The 21,165-nt window shown below is 42.0% G+C and overlaps 1 protein-coding gene across 1 annotated transcript; it reads left to right on the top strand.

Annotated features, from left to right (window-relative positions):
• Positions 1 to 17,803: 17,803 nt before the first annotated feature.
• On the top strand, positions 17,804 to 20,284 carry LOC118427869. The gene is made up of 3 exons (XM_035837830.1): positions 17,804 to 17,959; positions 18,757 to 18,833; positions 19,773 to 20,284. The coding sequence occupies exons 1-3, from the start codon at positions 17,807 to 17,809 to the stop codon at positions 20,044 to 20,046; spliced, it is 504 nt and encodes a 167-aa protein (XP_035693723.1). The 5' UTR covers positions 17,804 to 17,806; the 3' UTR covers positions 20,047 to 20,284.
• Positions 20,285 to 21,165: the final 881 nt, after the last annotated feature.

Below are 21,165 nucleotides of genomic sequence, written 5' to 3'. Positions count from 1 at the left end.
GGGCAGCGAATACAGCGAGAAATCTTCCCAAACACATCTTAGTACATTATTTCTACTGAGTGGTCTGTGAAAACTTCGTCATGGACAATTTAAGTTCACCTGGAATTCCCCTACCTTACTCAAGGCCAGGTAAATAGACCGGGGTTCCCCGGTGTGGACTACGTAACGAAACCTTTTGTGAGGTCTGTAAGGTGACACCACCCGTGTTTGTGTGCAACAATACCACGTAACCGTACGAGTAAAAACATTGATTAAGCTAAGGGCACAACCAACCGTACGTGCAAATACGTGCTGTCTACGTGCCAAAATCTTTTGGGATCCGTAAGTGGCAAGTACCACCTCCGTACGAACTCGTAGGGAATCCGAGGGATTTTGGAGCACGCAAACACGCCGTAAAACTTTACGTGCAGGCTAAACTTTGTGTGCGAATTCGCCCCCCGTACGTGCCAGTACGGGCGACGCACCTGCCCTGTACAGCCTGAACGTTTTCAGGCCTCCCAAAAAATCGTACGGACAAATTGCACGTACGGTGAGTTGTACCCTTAGCTTAAGCAATTATCTCACTGGGCCGAACCTGTTGGTGACTGTTTGCGAAAGACATTTGCTAATAGTCGCCTAAAAATTTAAAGGAAATCACAATTGACAAAATGCTGCTAAACTAAACCAAGATGGAGGAAGCAGTTTCAAATAGCTCATTGTAGCTAGATTTTCGCTGAAGTTTGTAAGGTTTTCTTGGTGCAATACACTTGTATTCGTACATCAATACAATTCAAAATGGAATTTTCAGTATTCAGAATTTATGCTACTTTAATTGCGCGTCATTGGTCAAAACTCACAATGGCCACCCGTAGAAGCTAAATGACGTCATAAAGTCGTCATATTATATGATAATGACACAAACGTTCTTATGATTGTTTTATTTTACATAATGATCCTCTTGAAATTTGGTGTTCAGGGGTGAGTGTTAGTTTTTTATGTTAAAAGGTTCGTTTTAAAAACTGCATATTTTCCTGGGGTTCACAAACTTATACTTTCCAAAGTATTGTGACAATCTCCCTAAAAACTAGATGAGCATGTAACAGATATTTAATGACAAATTCACGAAAGGAATCTTCTTTAGATAAAAAATGTTAAAATGGCACTTGAAAAAATGTTCAAATGACCCTTCAAAATTTACGCCTGGTGTTTAAGGGCTAAAACCTTGATCTTTTAATATATTTTAGAATACAGGAGGTCTGAAAGAAAATATGCAACACTACTAGAATTCTGTTTACAATTTTCATAACTCAGATATCAGATAGAAAATCTATGTTCCTTTCCAGCGGCCACCCTCGTCCACACCTCCAAAAAAATAAGTTACGTGAGGCAGGTGTTTGCTAGGGTAAGCGGAAACACCACCTTGTCCCTAAATCTTAGTGTTATCACGCACTAGTGTAATCTAACCTGGATCTTGTTATGACACCAGAGCTCCCACACGGTGCAGAACAGGGGGACCAGCCACCCCAAACCCACGCGCAGTTGACGGGCGAGGGGCGGCGGCGACGGCGGCGGCGGCGCCAAGCTTGCGAGTCTTGGACAAAGCAGACCGCGACAGCAAAAACGAGCAGAAGTCTTCCCAACAACATCTTTGTAACTATTACTATCACGAATTCTTTAACAAATTCTGATAGAAAAGTCCATCAACGCCTCCGGCCACTATGGTACAAGCCTGCGTTCAGTCAAGCATTTTTCATTTCCTTCTTCCTTGTCAAGGCGTCAGCATTTTTACTCAACTGCGTAACTTACCTGGATTTCCCCCTCTCTATATTTAAGGCATTGTGTACAGTACTTGAATACCCTGAATAGAGTGCCGTCAAGCTCTATTGTTACTGTGTAACGTTACACCACTTGAGCTGACGCGGGGGACATTGCGGTCATGTTTACCTGTTACCGCACCACTTTTGAGGTCTGACTTGTGCACAGTACACCTTTTCTGCACAAAATTTTACAATAAGCAAGGTCCCCATTTCCAGTGACGAGTGCCCATGCAGTGGCCTGTTAAGAGTGGGTGTATGTGAACCTTCATACAAGAATAGAATGCACAATGCAAAAGTGTGGTTTAAAAGGTAACAAAAATTACGAAACGTACCACTAAGCAATCTGTCAAATGTTTTGACACCCATTGGTCGCATGCAAGCTCTATTGGAAAGAAGCGTGAAAATGATCGCCCGGCGAACTCCAAAATGACATTTTCGCGGCGGGAGTACGGTCAGTGTCCGCTCGATCCCTCAACGGCTTTTATGGTTTCAGTTACCTTTGCCATGGCCGAGTGGGTAGAGTGTTTTCCTTGCATTCGGTAGGTCATGCCGTAGGACAGAGTCAAAATCAACAACAGCCTTTTTGGTACAGGTTCATTAACGACATTCCTAATAATAGCCTTAAAATTAGCTTGTGATCGTGTCCTAAATCATTAGAAACTGCACATTCTGTTAGACATATTTGCACGCTCAGCTGTGTGTGGTCGACGAGATCTTAGAATACCAAAAAGTCGACAATTTAACAGCACAATGTTCTTCCAGCAATATTAGATTGATCACGCTCGTAGCTTGAGTACAGGTATCGAAATTTGAATGTGTTGGATTTATAGTCGTCAACATCCGACTTGTAATATGCTATAAATGCATGTATAAATGTTCTCGGTGGTTTACTGCGGTCACCGCGAATTCATAAACCGCCTCGAAAATGTCTTGATTTTCTGTCTTTTCCCTTCTACCCCCTTGTTAAAGCGCTTCATGTACGAACGTTGTAAGGTAACATGGTGTGTTGTTGCGGTGAAGATGCATATATAACTAGAAAGGCCGACATTTGTTTGAGAGCAAATACAGCATATTTCAGCCATACCCCTTCCCACGCAACATTGGACTGTTCCAAATCACCCCTGCGCAAAAATGGAACATCTTAACAGTACATTATCCCCAAAAGTGGACTAGTTTTGTGAATTGATTCCAGGTCAAAACAGAGCTTGCTTCTATTTTTCAGAAAATGACAATAATCACACCTTCCATTCAGAAAATTTTCACCATGATTGAAAATTGTTGAATGACTTCATGTAATGTCATTACAAATTTTCAGTACGATAACTAGGTGTAAGTATAAAAAAGTATAAGGTCCGTGGGTACATTCATTATTGCAGTGAACATTTTTATTCAAGTAGGGCATACGATTTAATAACTATCAAGCAGGTGCAGGTACAGTCAAACCTGTATTAGGGGCCACCTCTACAGAGGGGCCACCCGTCCATAGTGGCCACTTTTTGTCGGTCCCTTGGGTATTTTATCTACAAGTTGCCACCTCTATACAGAGGCCACCTGTCTATAGTGGCCAAATTTGTCCGGTCCCTTGAGTGGCAGCTATAGACAGGTTAGACTGTACTGTGTAGTAGGAGCGTTTGTTTTCTTCAAGCTGTAAAACTATTAAACTGTTTTACTTTGTTTGCAATCAGCCATCGAGCCTAATCTTATTTTAGTTTAACAACTTCCTGCCAGACCCGGAAGATACGATTGAACCTTGTTCGAGGATTTCTTTTCGGAGGTCAGTCTGTTCATACCCTGGCGCTGAGAGTGTTTTATTGGGCTGAAACTCTGGCAGTTCAAAGTTACTTACAATTTGAATGTTCAAAATTTATGTCAAACAACAACAGCACAGGAAACACCTACATTTGCTCTGGAGAAAATACAGCAGTTTTCTTTCCAGTCCAGTGATAGAAATGTGGCCACTATAGACAGGTGGTCACTATAGAGAAAATGCTGATCTGTTGACTGGGAGCAATACGCTACACATGATTTCAGTACACTGATCTTTACTTATATAAACATTGCACAGGTAAGCCAATTGTTTAGATGTACAATTAAGTTCAAATAATTCTGAAGAGAAATATTGATGAGAAAATAATCATTCTCGCCACTGTCTAACTTATAATTACGTATCAAAACTAAACGCAGATTTTCTAACTAACGCACCTTTCGCCGACTTCATCAAAGGACCGCCGGCTATCAATCAAACACGGCTGTTGATTAGACTTAGAGTTCCAAACAGTCATGTGCTGTGTGCCAGTTGACAGCGAACCTCATGCTACGTGATGTTTTACATTGCTTGGACCTTCTTTCCTACAGCGGTGCTTCTACAAAATATTTAGACTGTAACACTGAGTCCCACATGTTTTATAGAATAGAATTTGACGCAGAACAGCGTTTTTTGCTGGGTATTTTTCTTGAAACATGTCCGTGGGAATATCAGCGAGGCGGCGACGTAGGGATATCAGACCGTCAACAAAAGTCGCACGGCGGCTAACGGCGCAGCGAAGATACTAGCGCTATAAATAAGCGCTTCAACTAAGGATGGCAACCCGTACAATATTTTTGTATACTGTTGAGCTAAGTAAAGTTTGTTGTTTATGAGGTTTTAGTCGTCTTTGAAGCTTTGACCCGAAATATTTTAAAGTCAAACTGCTGAAGAGAAGTAAGTGACTGCTACGATTATCGTAGATATGGCCCTAAAAAAACTGATAAAAGAAGCCTTCTCAATAGTCTAAAATGCAAGAGCTTCCGGAGGGGGGGGGGCTTCGCCCACCTGGGTCCCCCCCACAGTGGCCCTGCCCCTGGACCCCGCCAGGGACATTCGGCGGCCCCCGGACCCCTGTCCGACGCTTTGAAAAAATCCTGGCGAGAAGTCTGTACGGCCTGAGTCTTCAAGTTAATGTATTGTGTGGTCCAGCTTATGAATATTAATTAGCCTTCGCTTTCCTCTTCGCTGATTGGCTGAACCATTAATTGAATTAACTCTTCCTGCCGGCTAGACGCAGGTGCAGATGTCGGCTCTGTGGGGTGAACGTCCGAAAGGTCATGGCAAGGAGAACGAAAGAAAACCAATTTCCCCTAAAAAAAGTGCTGTAATTAAGCCTTTTACAGTACTTTATGCCAAAAATTTTACTTGGATCATTTTACCAACTATCTTATGCCTATCTATACCAAATGTTACTCATACCAGGGTACAGGGGTGCAAAATATACCGTTATAAGACCGTCAACAACAGTCGCACGGAGCTAACAGCACAGCGAAAATACCATCGCTAGCGTTTCAACTTCGGGTAACAAGTTATAAGTACTGTTGAACTCAGTAACGTTAAAGTTTGTTTTTAGTTGCCTTTGACGGTTTGACCTGAAATAGTGTTACGCTGAACTCCTGAAGAGAAGTTAAGTGACTGCTGCGATTATCATAGATATGCCCCTAAGAACTGATACAATATAAAGCCTTCTGAATAGTCTAAAATGCGAGAGCCTTAGGCGGGCTTAGCTGCCCCTGGCGGGAACACTGCTATATACGGGATCATGAGGCCCCGCTTATGAATATTAATTAGCCTTTGGCCTCCTCTTCGCTGATTGGCTAGGTCTTTGATTCAATTAACTCTCCGGCTGACGCGCACAGGTGTGGCTATGTGCGGGGTCACGGAAGGTCACGTCAGGAGGCCAAAAGAAAACAAATTTCCCCTCAGAAAAGTGCCAAAATTAATCATTTTAAAGTCGTTTATGTCAAAAATTTTACTTGAATCTTGTTACCAAGTATCTAATGCCTATCTATACCAAATTTCAGGTCATTTAATTGTAATACCAGGGTACAGGAGCCAAAAGTGTCCTTTTTTGGTAAAAAATTGGCCAAAAATCGCAAAAATAAGCATTTTGTTGCACTGTACACCAAAAGTGTTATTGAATTTATATGAGGGCATTATCAAGGCACATCTGTGTCAAATTTCAGCTCATTTGGTTGTAATACCAGGGTACAGGGGCCAAAAGTGTCCTTTTTTGGTCAAAAATTGGTCAAAAAATCGCAAAAATAAGCATTTTGTTGTACTGTACACCAAAATTGTTATTGAATTTATATGAGGGCATTATCAAGGCACATCTCTGTCAAATTTCAGCTCATTTGGTTGTAATACCAGGGTACAGGGGCCAAAAGTGTCCTTTTTTGGTCAAAAATTGGTCAAAAAATCGCAAAAATAAGCATTTTGTTGTACTGTACACCAAAAGTGTTATCGAATTTATATGGGAGCATTATCAAGGCACATCTTTGTCAAATTTCAGCTCATTTGGTTGTAATACCAGGGTACAGGGGCCAAAATATACAGTTTTGGTCTAAAATTGACCAAAAAAATCTCAATAAAATCATTTTAAAGGCAGATATGAAAAAACTGAGAAAAAAACATCAAGGTATTGGCCCACTCTACCCCTGTGCCAAATTTCAGGTCATTCGGTCCAGGAACGGCGGAGATGAATCACTTTGAAGATTTGACAGGAGAAAGAAAGAAGAAAGAAACATTACGAATACTAGAAAGGCCGACATTTGCTTGGGAGCAAATACAGCATATTGCAATCCATCTTCATATGTATGCCAAAGTGTACTGTTCCATACCAACCCTTTGCACGAGTTGACCTGTCCTAAAACATCATCCCGCTCCAAACTTTTTACCCCCTCGACTTACGAGAATGGACTCTTCCAGAACACCCCTAGCTATGCAAAATGGACTGGTCTATGTGGCCCATTTTCCATTTATAGTGATAAAGCTACCCCAATACCCAATTCCAGATTAGTTAGCTTTTTCAGGACACAGGAAGCGAAAATATACATTTTTGATCAAAAATGGCAAAAAATCCCAAATTAAACAATTTTTAATTGATGTACACCATTGGTGTGAATAGAGCCCTGTGGCTACATACCGTACGCACCTTGATACCAAATTTCAGACCATTTGGTTTTCATACATAGGTACAGGAGCCAAAACTTAACATTTTTAGTCCATAAATGGCAAAAAATCCCAAAATTCAACAATTTAAAGTAATGTATGCCCAAAGTGAAAATGAAGTACTGTGGGCACTTGCCAGACACACTTTCATGCCGAATCTCAGGTTGTTAGGTTTTCATACAAGGGCATAGGAGCCAAGAACATACATTTTTTGTCAAAAATGGCCGAAAAAACCAAAATAACTCATTTTTAAGTGATCTATGAAGAAAGTGTTGATGGGACCCTGTGCTCATATATCCAATGCACCTATATACCAAATTCCAGGTCATTTAGCCTTCATACAAGGGCATAGGAGCCAAAAATAGACATTTTTAGTCAAAAATGGCCCAAAACCCCCAAATAAATAATTTTTGAAGTGGTCTATGAAGAAAGTGTTGATGAGTTCCTGTACTCATATGTCCAATGCACCTCTGTACCAAATTTCAGGTCATTAGGGTTTAATACCAGGGCACAGGGGCCCAAAATATATATATTTTGTCTAAAAATGACCAAAAACCCTAAATATCAAAATTTCTAAGGCCTCTATCAAAAAAGTGAAAAAAACACCTGGGGGTATTTGCTATCCCTACCTCCAGTGACCTTGCGCTGGCACTTGTGTTGTTTGTCGGCAGCCCCGGGATTATCGCTGTCAATTTGAAGCTACCAGAGAAAATCGGCCGCACCGCAGGTTGGCAGACACAATATCAGCTTGTAAGCATTCCCATGTCAGGAATAGCGACTTATCGATACGGTACAAACTGACAAATTATTTGATATCCCTGTTTTCCGTGAGGCTGGTTCCGTCTACTGTGTTGCGCTAGACGTAGACTCAAGGTGCTGTATACTTCCGGTTCATTCTGCTTCCGGTTCAAGGTGCTTGTGATCTGGTTTCACGTGGTTTTATTCCCAGGGTGCTTACTCGTGCATGATATCAGCAAGAGAATGATTGACTGAACCTGTTTGTCCGCTCGATGTACCTAGAAAGTGTCTGGTACAATGCTGAGTTAATCCGCTCTTTATGATTTTCCCTCATTCCCGCTAAGGTTACTATGTCTCTATCCTTATCTGGAATTCCATATGTTTCATACACATTATCTGCCTCATAGAACATTAGCTGTCTTTATTATTTATATTATTATGCTTACAGGACGAAAAGCCGGGAGACACCGCTTTCCCATCCGTCTGAGGCGCCGACATAGTTTCGAATGAACTAGAACTTCCGGTCCAACGTATATATCTGGCGTAGACCGGAAACCGCAATGTATTGTGGGATAGGCCGGATGCCTCCTCTACCCTACCTCCATGCCAAATATTAGCTCATTTGGCCCAAAAATGGAAAAGTTGAATCGATTAGAAGATTTTGACAGGAGAAGAAGAAACAAAGGAAAAGCAATATATTGCAATCCCATACTGTAGTATGGATTGCAATATAACACTAGAAAGGCCGACATTTGCTTGAGAGCAAATACAGCATATTTCAGCCATCTCCCTCCTCATGTAACAATAGACTGTTCCAAAATCACTCATGTGCAAAAATGGAACACTTCTGCTTAAAATGACTTCTAACTACTAATCACACTTATGAGCAAAAATGAATCTTACAAAAACCCCTTCAAGAATGGACTCAAAAAATAAACGACTCCAAAAACACTTCCGCTAAGAAATGGAATTTGGAATCATCAGCCGTCCAAAACCATATTTGCAAAAAATCCCCCCTCTGTGCAAGAATCGACTCTTCCTGTTATACCCCTATGTAAAGTGGAGCGATCCAAAAATATATCAGCTAAAATAGTCAGCGAAGTCCACAAAATGAATTTTAAAAAAATACCCCCTTCGTCGAAGAATGGAATCTCCCAGCTCACCCTGTTTGAAATTGCACAATAGACAAGTCCAGAAATACTCACAGTACATGGCCTTTGTATAAGAAGCAACCCAGTCCAAAACTGAATTTTAAAAAAAGTCCCCCGTGCATGAATGGGCTCTTCCAGATAAAACAAGGCTTGCTGATTGGCTGCCGAATCCTCCTCATGTACAGTCTTCAGGTGGGGGTAAACTTCCATTTAACAAATGGAATTCGGAATCATCACCCATGTCCAAAACTGATTTTTTTTAAATCCCCCCCCTATGTGCAAAAATGGACTGTCCCAGTAGTAGTCTTATGTCAAGTGGATCAGTGCGAAAACACTTCCGCTAAAAAAACATTGGCATTATCACCAAAGTCTAAAAGTAAATTTTAAAATACACCCCCTGTCCAACAATGGACTCTTCCAGCAAAATAAGCTCGCTCATTGGCTGGCCATTAATTGGATTTACCTTGTCCACCAACCACCTGGATGTCTATGGACTAGGTAGGTAGGTAGATAATTGGATCTACCTGGCACACCTGTGGCCCTGACACACCAGAATGACCTAGAGGTCGTTGACCTCGGCACTCCAACCTTACCTATCCTAAACTCTCCCACAAAAACCTCCTTAAGGAGCCATTTTGAAGTGATTTATACTACATATTATACATGGATCCTTTGAATAAGTATCTAGGGCACCTCTGTGCCAAATTTCAGGTCATTTGGATGTAATACCATGGTACAGGGGGCCAAAATATACAGTCTTGGTCCAAAAGTTGCAATAAAACCTCAATAAAATCATTTAAGGAGCAGATATGAAAAAAATAAAAAAAACACATTTGGGTATTGGCCCACTCTACCCTTGTGCCAAATTTCAAGTCATTTGGTCCAGAAACGGCGGAGATGAATCGCTTTGAAAATTTGACAGGAGAAAGAAAGAAAGAAAGAAACATTACGAATACAATATATTTCACCATACCTATGGTATGGCTGAAATATAAATATATTTCACCATACTATGTATGGCTGAAATATAAATACTTACAAAGCAAAAATTGAACACAGGCCCGATCTTTAAACATTGACTTCATATTTCTCAATAAGTGCTGCATATCCAGATGGTAGATACGATTAGATAGATCAGTGACAGTTGATCATGCCCGCAGAGCCGAAAGTGACTGTTCTGTCCGTCTGTTGCACCCTTGCCCAGTTGCTAGTTGGTTTTCCAGTACTGTACAGTATGTGACTTTAGCCAAGGACACAACCCGCCGTACGTGCAAATACGTGCTGTCTGACTGCAGTCAGAAAAGGACAGCAATCAGCGACCAGTACAAAAAGAAATGGCCAGCAAAAGTGTATTATGAGCCCAAAAAAGCCCCCAGAGAGCCTGCTATGGAGGCTATTGTCTACGTGCCAAAACATGGGAAATCTTTTGGTATCCGTAAGTCACGGGTAAGTACCGCCTCCGTACGAACTCTAAGGGAATCCGGCGGATTTTTGAAGCACGCAGACGACACGCCGAAGAACTTTACGTGGAGGCAAAACTTTGTGTTGCCGTGTTGACGTACTCCCTCTCTGCTCTTGCCAGTCGTTCCCCACGTTTTCAGAAATGCGTGGCGGACGTGGCCTCCCAAAAAACGTACGGGCAAATCGCACGTACGGCGGGTTGTGCCCTTAGCTTTAAGCGCTATCGCGAACTAAAACACTCCATTTTCTCTCTACCGTATGATACTAAGTCCCTGTAAACTTAAATGCATTTACAGTAACCATACACGAGTAGTTCCCTATGATTTATCATAGCAGGATAACCCTAACCTTGATCTTGTATTGACACCGGAGTCCCCACACTCAGCAGAACAGGAGGACCAGGCACCCCACACCCATGCGCAGTTGACCGGTCGTGGTGCCCTGCGGCGGCGACTGCTGAAAAAGCCTTGCGAGTCTTGCACAAGGTAAACAAGAAGAGCGAACACGAGAAGAAATCTTGTCCACAGCATTCTATCAGTGTTGAAAAAATCGTGAAGAACTTCAGCAGGGAAGCCCCTTTTCTAAGACGCCTCTGGCCGTTCGGAACAACCCTGCGTTGCAGCCAGGTATTTTTGTCGTTTGCTGCTTCCTTGTCAGGGTATCGTGCACTTATAGATAATGTATGCAATTATATGCTCCCTGCAAGGACTACCTGAAATTGCCCCTGAGCTAGAACAAAGCAATGTTGTTTTGACCCCGAGTCAACTAACAGTACTACAAAGTGTCTTTGTCATTCTGTAAAATTACACGGCTCACTCCAACATGGAGAACAATGAGATCGATGATTATCGTTACGTTGTTCATGATTATCGTCGATCACTTCAATGCCATTTCACCTTTTGATATGTCAGTGCAACAAGCTTTGTTTTAGACACCCAACATTGTAGTACACAATGCTTGCTTCACTTGACCAGGGCGGTCTATTGTATAGACGTTGTCCAATGGCACTGCAAGGGTAACGTAAACAACCAAGTGCAGTGTACCGTATATGACCGCCTAATCTGATATTCTATATCTAGTGGCATGACTCAGATAGAACGCGCGATGCAATGTTTACCTCAATGAAAAATGGAGGTATTGTTTGTTAGTGTGTTAGCGTTAGCATTAGTGTTAGTGTGCGTGTGTGTTTGTATGTATGTGTGTATGTGTGTATGTGTGTATGTGTGTGTGTGTGTGTGTGTGTGTGTGTGTGTGTGCGTGTGTGTGTGTGAGTGTGTTCTGTTTGTGTGTTTGTAGTTTGTATATATGGTATGCGAATAGGGTTGGGAAAACGAAGTTTAAGGTTGATATTGCACCACCTGGTGTGTAACCTTAGTATTGCAACAAAGCTTCCGTTTTTTATCTTTTGTCCTGGACATACTGTGGTTTTTGATTGGTCAAGTTCCATTTCCACTGATAGATTGTCTTTAGCTTGTCGGGTAGAATTTGGCACTGTTGTCTTACCCCGAGTCAACTAGCAGTCTCGTATACAAAGTGCCTTCGTAAGCATATGAAACTACGTACACTGCTCGCTCCAACAAATGAGACCGTGTTAGCGTAGGCGCTCGTGGTATCATGTGGATGGTTATAGTTGTGCATATAATTCTGGATGTATTGTAATGATATTTGGTATGTAAGTAGGTGTCCTAAAGACAAAGATCAGGGTTGATTTTGGGCCCCCTGGTAGGTGACCTTGGTACTGTAGCAGGGCTGACGATTTTTGTATCTTTTGTCCTACATGGTATGTCTTTATTTGTCAAGCTCTATTCAACTGACGGCTTGAATTTAGCTTGTCGGGAGAAATTATTTGGCATTGAGGTCTTAACCCTGAGTTGTAAATAGCCTTTGTGTTATCCTGTGAATTATACCACTTTCTCTGACATGGAGAAAAATGAGACCGTGTTTGTATAGGCGTCAGCAACATCACATCGATGGTTATAGTTGTGTATGGTATTCTTGATATATTGCAATGATATTTGGTATTAGAGGTCAACGTTGATTTTGGGCCCCCTAGTAGGTGACCTTGATACAGCAGTAGGACTGCCGGTTTTTGTATCTTGATTTTGACTACGAGTTTAAAAAACCAAGGGCCACCACCGTGCCCAAAAATAGCCAGGTAAACGAAGGGGGTCCAACAAGGCCACGTACGGGGGCACGCCCCAAAGTGAAAAAAAAACCTAACTCGTCAATTATCGGCCGGAGGGGGCCCTTTTTCCAAATGGGATCGTAGCACAACCGGGTTCGGCCTCCAAATATGTTAATGATTTTCAGGATATAAACTATTGCGAAAAAAATACGAAAAGCTGTACACTCACTTGGGCCTGTTCCAACTCACAGCTTTTTGGAGAAAAATGTAGGTATCGAAGCAAAGGTTGTTCTAAATGCTAAATATTGATTGATCCAGTCAAGTGTTATAAACGCATTATTTCCTAGAACGGATCCGGACTAGTTAGACCTTTCGACGCAAGCCCCATTGTACTAAATCGGCACTTGATATTTATGTATATATAAACCAAATTTATGCAGACATAGATCAAACAACATCTATTTGGCCGGAGCGACTTTATAGTCGTCATCATCCGAATTGTGATGCATGTTTTGTAGAGTATTTTCCTATGATTTATCAAAGCAGAATAACTCTAACCTGGATCTTGTTATGACGCCAGAGTTCCCACATGGTGCAGAGCAGGGGGACCAGGCACCCCAAGCCCACACGCAGTGAACTGGTGGTGGGTGAAGTGGCTGAATTTGTATAATATCCATGAGCCAGGCTTGCGTCTCTTGCGCAATTGCAAGGTGGACAAGTAGAGGGAACACAAGAAAGAATCTTGTCCACAACATCCTATCAATGTTGAAAAACCCGCGCGGAACTTTGGCATGGAAGCCTATTTTCAAATTCTAAAACGCCTCTGTCCGCCTTGGAACAACCCTGCGTTCAGCCAGGTATTTTTTTTCATTTCTCGCTTCCTTGTCAAGGCGTCTTTATCTTTTCCTTTATATGCTCCCCTGCAAAGATTACCTGGAAATCTTAGCTGGCACAAATCACTGTTGTTTTAACCCCAAGTTAGCTAGCAGTACTACTAAGTGCCTTTGTCATTCTGTAAAATTACACAGCTCACTCCAACATGGAGAACAATGCGATCGATGATTATCGTTGTGCATGATCCTGATACCGTTGCACTGTAGATCACTTCAATATCATTTCACCTTTTGATATGCCAGTGCAACATGTCGTGTTTTTAGGCAGCCAACGTTGTAGTACACAACACTTGCTTCACTTAGCCAGGGAGGGCTATTGTACTGACTTTGACCAATGACACTGCAGGGTTAACGTATGACGACTTCGAAGTGCACACACCTTGACGCAACTTGATCTCTAAGAAGAAAGCAACGTAAACAGCCAAGAACAGTGTACCGTAGATGGGCACCTAATCTGATAATCTATCTCAAGTCTTGTGGCATGACTCTGAATACGCAATACAATGTTTAGCTCAATGAAAAATGGAGGTATTGTTTGTGTTAGTGTGTGTGTATGTTATTTCAGTGTGTGTGTGTGTGTGTGTGTGTGTGTGTGGTTTGAGTGTGCGTGTGTGTGTACACGTGCGTGTGTTGAAAAGCCCGTACAACTTGCAAGCCGTTTTAGGCACCCAACGTAATATAGTACACAGAATATGCTTTACTTGTCCAGGGGGTCTATTGTATTGACGTTGGCCAATGGCCAATGGCACGAGGAAACGTATGACCTACGTTGCACACGCTTGGGCGCAACTTGACCTCTTAGAAGAAAGCAACGTAAACAGCCAAGTGCAGTGTACCGTAAATGTACACTTAATGTAGCATTCTACCGCTACTCTTGTACATTGTGACATGGCTAAGAACACGCAATACAATTAATGTTTACCTCGATGACAAAATGTAGGTATTGTTTTTCTGAGTATTTGACTCGGCTAAGATCCATTCCCGTGCCTTATGGCTTGTTTTTTCTTTTTGTTAACTTTTTTTTTTTTTTTTGTACCACCTCGTGGCGTAACACACCGGATTCGTATAGTACAAGCTGCACATCCGGAAAGATTTATTTTATCCACTGACACTGGGAAGGACCCTACTCTTCCCATACATGTAGTGGGTTCTTCCACGTGCTGGAGCTGTGGCTATCCAATTGAAGTCCCCGGCCGAAGCTAGGTACTCATTTACACATAACGTTAAGTGAAGTGGGAATACTCGTGTAAAGTACATATTTCCCAAGGACGCAATTTCAGGGCATGTCATGGGACTCTAACCCAGGAAAAATCCTACCACTACGTCACAGTAACGCCGCGCCTCTCAACTTTATCGGTAGGACGTTACCTACTGTGAATTTGTTATTTGATAAAACATGTTGAAAGTGCAAAAGTGTTCAGACGTAAAACGGACAGATGGCTTTTGCGACACTGTCGTGTAAAAACGACATCTACACAGAGAGAGACAGAGAGAGGCCCAAAACTATACCTTCATCTTTCATGGAGGTAAAAAAAAAGCGAGAACAAACTAGCAGACCTTGTTCTTGTTCGGGTTCCAGAGTCCCCACATGTAGCAGTGCAGGAGCTCCAAGTGTTCCAGTGTCCCCAAGCACAGTGTCTCGGCGGTGTGCGACGACGGCGGCGACGTCTTGAGGAGGAGGATGGTCTTGGCGGTGGCGGTGGTGGTGGCGGTGGTGGTGGCGGTGGAGGTGGAGGTGGAGGTGGAGGTGGAGGTGGAGGCGGCGGTGGCCGTGGTCGTGAGGGTGGCCGTGGTATTGGAGGAAGCCGTGGCGGTAACGGTGGTGGCCTTGGGGGTGCCGCTGGTTGGGGACGGCGGCGGCGGCGGCGGCGCCTCCACCATGACCTGGTCGCCCGCGGTAGTCTTTTCCGCGGCGGAGGAGGTTGCGACGGTTGGGGTGGCAGTGGCAGAGACGGAGAGGACAGCCTTAGCGGTTGGGGAGGCCAAGAAGACCGTTGACATCGAACCTTTCCCACCGGGGATGCACTACCCCGACAAGCCGGCGAGGTCTCGCGTTCATCAGTTTGCCGAGTCGCTTTCGTGTACTGTCCCCAACAGATGACTATAATGACGAAGAACAGAGCGCTCTGCCACTGCATCCTGTACGGTACAAAGGAAAAACGTCACCAATATTTTTTTTCCTCGGGATTTATTCGCCATACGACGAAGACGGGTAGCTGTAAACATACATACATGCATACATGTACATAGCTGCAAACAGTCTGTTAGAATAACCACATTAAGCTTGGTTGATCAGATTCATAAATCCCAAACACATTACCTACCTTGTGACTACGCTGCTTGCTGTGGGAAACTCTTAGCTCAAATGAAATGCATGCTATTGCGACGCTCTAAACTAATGATTAAGGGTATCGTTTCCTTGTATGTTCAAATACTTCCCTCAACATTTCCTGGGGGCAAATTATGGCAAGTGTAACCTTGCAATAGACTTTGTTGTTTTGTGCATGTTAAGGGAAGAGACAGGACGTTATTATGACAACAATGGTTGCATTCTTCCGTTCAGAGGAAGGGTGTCGTGCTTGCTTTGAATGATTCTGCATGTATCTGTCGGTATCGCAGGCACATGGTGCAGCAGCTGGTTATATTACGCTGAACGACCAGTTACAACTGATCTTTGTACATCAAGCTGAAAGCGTTGAGTTGACTCTCAGATAATTCATGTTCACTGTTACCGTTACAACACGGCATGGATAGGGTTTAATTTGCTAACTTGGGTTGTTTGCATTTTGCAGGTACTGCAATAGTTACACTTCTTGCATCTTAACATATTTTTTAAAGTTTTACACTTATTACCTCCATGAAACATGGAAGTATCGTTTTGCCGAGTCTTTCTATGTGTGTGTGTGTGTGTGTTTGTGTGTGTGTGTGTGTGTGCGTGCACGTGCGCGTGCATGTGTGTGTGTAGTCGGATATTTGGTATGTGGTATCGGTAGGTGTCAAGGTCGACTTGGGGCCTTCTGTTGGTAGACCTTAGTACTGCAGTATAACTCCCGTCTTTTGTATCTTTTGCCCTGGGCGTGTTACAATCTTGATTTTTTTTTTGTCGTTATTGGCACATAGCTTTTGATGTAAGGAAGAAGTTGTGTAGGTGTGGGCGACCTAGGTAGCGGCTTGCTCTGGAACTGCAGGGGCGTTTTTTAGAATATTTTAACTTAAAGGAGGATAAATGAACTACGGATTTCCGTGATATTTTATACACAGGTAGCTAAGACATAGATGTACGTGACACAAGTATTCGACTTTTATTTTATTTTCATTGAACTGGTCTGAATTCAAATCTTTGCTGTCTAAGTGCTGTGAGAAAATACGGTCGACTGTTCCAAAGCTGTTATTCGCCCATACTTACGGACTTCCGCTACAAAAGGACATCATTCACTGGTCTTGCGACAAACTACGACGTGTCCCTATTAACTCCAAGGCAATTTGGGGGTCTATTTGTGGATCTAGGTTCTTTATTAGCATGCAGAACACGTCCCATTACTAGCCGAATCACACGTTCGTGAGTGTGACGACCACATACATACACAGGTAACCAGTTGTTTTCTGTCTGTACATAAATCTATATGAATTAAAATACGATGTAATTGCATGTTCCTGTAGCATTAGAAGTAACACTAGATATTTTTATTGGAAGTCTACGATAGCTTGAAAGTGAGATTCGAAGCGCTGAAGTTGATAAGAGTTTCAGCGGAGTATCCGTCTGCCAAAAATATATATCTTTGATTGTATTGGGGGTTATTTCTCAATACTTTGTATCGGAGATATTTCAACGCATGCATCTGTATGCCGCATAGATATACCAGATACATGTACTGATGATTTAGGTGGAGGGTTGAATGGTGAGAGCAACAGTTAGCACTGTAACATTTATAGGAAGTCAAGAGGCCTCTAAAAGGGGTGGAGAACATTGGTTATGTAGTTAACTGTCGGTACTTGAACGGGAAAATATTTTATTGCAAATACATGCTCGAGAAGCCTAATCGCAAAGACATTGGTGTCCAATGATAGATATGATTATATAACATAATTCCTATGTTATACTCACTCACTCACTCACATGGGTTTAACATCTTCTTTTGAGGAAACGGAAGACGAATTTTCCCTGTCTTCTATAGTATGTGGTTTCCTTGAATTTGATAATAGAATATCGGTAAGTACCATATCATACTGGTCACAGTCTACTAAGGAAGTTACTATTTAGTACCAGAATTGCACATTGTCCTGATCTCAAATAACAATTGAATTTGATTTAGCATCATCCATATATATCAGATACTCTTGAAAAGTGAATACGTATTGAAATGTATCTTGCATATTCTGATGCTTGCTGATGCTGGTGCTATATAGAATCAACAGAAGCATCATAATGCTATGTAGAATCTACAGAAGGATGTTTTCCTTGTTCTAAATTGCCTTTTGTGACCATGAATTTTAATGAAAATGTAAACGGAATGACGTCATTATTGGCTCCTTCATGTGATGTTCCACTAAGCACTACAACAAGGTGAACATTCGCATCATCATCATCATCATCATCATCATCATGATGAAATGTTTTGTTTAAAAATATATATAAACAACAGCTCACATAATTTCAGATCGCCATGGATACCAGACCATTACTGCTGCTATGGCTCCTCCTCATTACCCTGGACCAATCAGCGGCAGTCTGCTGTGACCCTACAAAGAAGGTCTGCAGCGTGTCCTGGTACTTCGTCAAGGCAGGATGTACCAAGTACTGCGGGGACGGAACTACGGTACGTTTTGAACTTAGATTACTAGACACAATCAGAACTGTACTCACTTCCAGCGTTTTCGATGTCTATCAGACACCATCATCAGGGTTAGAAATGATTTGTCTGATCATCATCATCATCCGGGCGTGCTGGTTGCACGGATGGCCATGACTCTCTTCCTCCATCCTTTCCTATCCTCCATAGCCTTGGGCAGTTCTTCAGCCGAGCAGCCAGAATGGTGTCTGATAGACATCGAAAACGTTGGAACTGAAAACAATTCTGATTGTGTTTTTGAAGAACCTTACTGAGTAATTCAACCATCTGATGAAACATTAACGGTAAGTTTTGAATTCATAACGTTTTCGATCGCGGTCGATAAAATCTTGTGTGCCTTGCAGCTAGAAATAAGTCGCGTGTGGCGGAGGTGAAGGAAGTGTTTTGGGCAGGCAAAATATATGTGTTGAGCAGGTAAACAGATTAGCCTGACTAAAATCACGCTCCTAGCGACCGGCCCTATAGTATTGCCGCCGCCCTAGGGGAGGGGGTCGTTAACCGCAGCCAGCGAGAGATTGTGTAAACACAGGCTAGTAAACAGATGTGCTGCTCATTGTACGTGTCGGCCACGGTAGTTTCACTCACTTTTCCTGTCAATGAAGTAAGCATATGCTGAGCGCCATGGCCATGTTCAATGTGCAAAAAGCCTATGTATAATTCATAAAGTAGCCTTCTGTATTTCTATTTCGTCTGGCTGAAAATCAGTTTATCAAATTGAATGTTTATTTGTTGGTATCTAAAGTATTGTACCGTATTCTGCACAGTCCACTCCTTGCTGTGGTCACGGTAAATGCAACGTCTTCTGTTGTAACTGTGATGGGGGCTGCAGGGGCAAGAAGAGGTATTTTCGTCTTTTGTTCATTTTCAGTTCTCTCCAATTATTCCGTAAATATTTTACTATCATGATGGTATCTCGTCGAATTCTAAAGTATGATAATTAACAGATGCGATTACCGTAGTGGCTGTGGCCTTTATTGTTACAGTAATTGCATATTAATTATAAAGAGTAGGGGTCCTTCCCGTTGTGAGGCCGTTTCAAAACCTACAGTCCTATGGCAGCATTTGACCTTGTATACGTATCAAGGTCAACTGAGCTATTGCAAAATGGCGGCCGCCCAGACCCTTGCGATTTAGCCCCGCCTGTTGTAAGCTCTTCACAAACCAACCCATAGCTTGAGGGAGAAGTCGGTCAATCAATTATCATACACAAGATAACAATTACTTGAGGAACTGAAATTTTGGAAATGGCCAGATGTTTCAGATAATAATGAAGTTTATTTGCAAAGTTCGTGCCCGAGGGCTAATTGCAAGTACATGGTATATACATAGTGACAATGGACAGTCATAAACAATATTCTAATCTAATACTAGTGTTGGCTTTTTCTAAACAGGTTGGGTTTGACTTCTTTTCTGGAAGCAGAGGGAGACGAAAAGCCCCACATTTTCTAAAAATTGTGGGTTCTTCGATTTCAAGAGAAAAGTGGCTTTCTGTTCGTCTGTCAATGTGGGGAAGTTGGGATAATACTTTGTGACTTCTCTAAACAGAGTGATTCTTTTGGTTTCGTTGAATGAACATTTGGAAATGAAATGTGTTATGTGATAATATCCATTACCTTTCGTCAGTGACACTGAAGAGATCTTGTTCGAGAGCAGGTTTTAACATCCTAACCATGAATGAGATGTTGAAAATTTTCTTGGATTGTGCCAATAATAGATTACAGGCAAGTAAGAGTGATGTACAGTGCTTGCTGGTGATCTTCTTTTGTTTTTTCAAATCAAGAACTTTGGAAGAAGGACCAGACAGTCAGCTGGCTTCCCTGCAAGATGAAACCACCTTGTTCAGCGAGACCCTTTCTCCTCACGGGTTTCAGGAGTATGACGCCGATGGTGACCAGAAACTCTCCGTGGACGAGGCCATCGCCTTGCTGGAGGCGCTGGACACTGACGTCACCAACCTGCCCGCTGATTGGTTCACGTCGATGGATTTGAATGGTAACGGTTTTATCGACGCTGCCGAGTTTGACAAGGACCTGTCTTTCACAAAGAAGTGGTGAACAGTGGTATTAAAGGGCACAACAGCGAACTAGTCTATATGCTGCTTCTGATACAGCTTGTGATGTGCGTACGGTCCACAACAAAATAGTGACATCGGAAATACAGAATGCCTTACGTTGTCGTTTTTGTAATTTTAATAGCTGTTTCGTCATGTTGAGCCAGTTATGTGGATGGCATCTGCGCACACATGACAAACAAAAATGTAAATCGTACAATGGAGCTGTGCAAATAGACGCCGCAAATAAATTGCAGACAAATATTGGAAATTAAAATGAACACCAAATGTAAAATGCTAAAATTCAATTCTAAAGTCAACTTAAAAGGAGGCCACATACGTACAAGAACAAAACTGAAGAAGTTATAGTTACCGTACTCTGTGTGTTTGTGTGGTCATTCATTTGTTCAACCTTTCGGACCACTTAAACCTATAATGAAGACGTCAACCTTTTCCAAACTTAAATTTTTTAAACAGTTTTGGAGTTCCCAGAGGATGTTCTCCACTTAATCAAATGAACATGGCCTTAGGTTTATCGTAGAAAATATTGGTCATGGACTTGTATATGAGACGCAGTGATTAACGGAGAGATGTTGTTATGGCTAAATAGCTGTCTATGAAAACAAACTAGCTTGATAAAAGTATTTGATATTTTAAAGTCACCTCCACGATGTACTCATTGTCTAGGAGGGTCATGAGATTATGATAGATTATAATCGTAGTGAACATGTGATGATGTGGGTTAAAATGTGTGTAGCGGAGATTTTCCGTATGCATATATATATATATATATATATATATATGTATATATATAATTACGTCGGGAATTTTAAGCCTTTTGTGGTGATCATAAGTCTTCATAGCTAGATTGACAAGGATTAGGTTAAGAATGAGTATGAAACTGTTATGATATAGAGAAGTATATTTAATGTGGTCACCAATTACTACAGAACTATCACATTGTAGCAAAAACGTATGGCGGATTTTATGTACTTTTGCACGTTGATACTAAGTTTAGGTCTCAAAAGCAACTTCTTTGGTTCAAACTACATCGTAGTATATCTTGTTCTTGCACATTGTTGGTAAAACTTCAACAATTAAATATGTAGTTAAAAGCTGTGAT

Source organism: Branchiostoma floridae, chromosome 12 (assembly GCF_000003815.2).
Source record: "Branchiostoma floridae strain S238N-H82 chromosome 12, Bfl_VNyyK, whole genome shotgun sequence".
NCBI lineage: Eukaryota > Metazoa > Chordata > Leptocardii > Amphioxiformes > Branchiostomatidae > Branchiostoma > Branchiostoma floridae.
The sequence above is the reverse complement of the archived record's forward strand: the minus strand, read 5'-3'. Positions and strand labels throughout refer to the sequence as shown.

What these genes read in the sequence shown, in the direction of transcription:
- LOC118427869 (XM_035837830.1), top strand. Translation starts at nt 17,807, where the DNA reads ATGGATACCAGACCATTACTGCTGCTATGGCTCCTCCTCATTACCCTG. An exon ending in ACTGCGGGGACGGAACTACG is followed by an intron (nt 17,960 to 18,756) that starts GTACGTTTTGAA and finishes TATTCTGCACAG; the next exon opens with TCCACTCCTTGCTGTGGTCA. An exon ending in GGCTGCAGGGGCAAGAAGAG is followed by an intron (nt 18,834 to 19,772) that starts GTATTTTCGTCT and finishes TTTCAAATCAAG; the next exon opens with AACTTTGGAAGAAGGACCAG.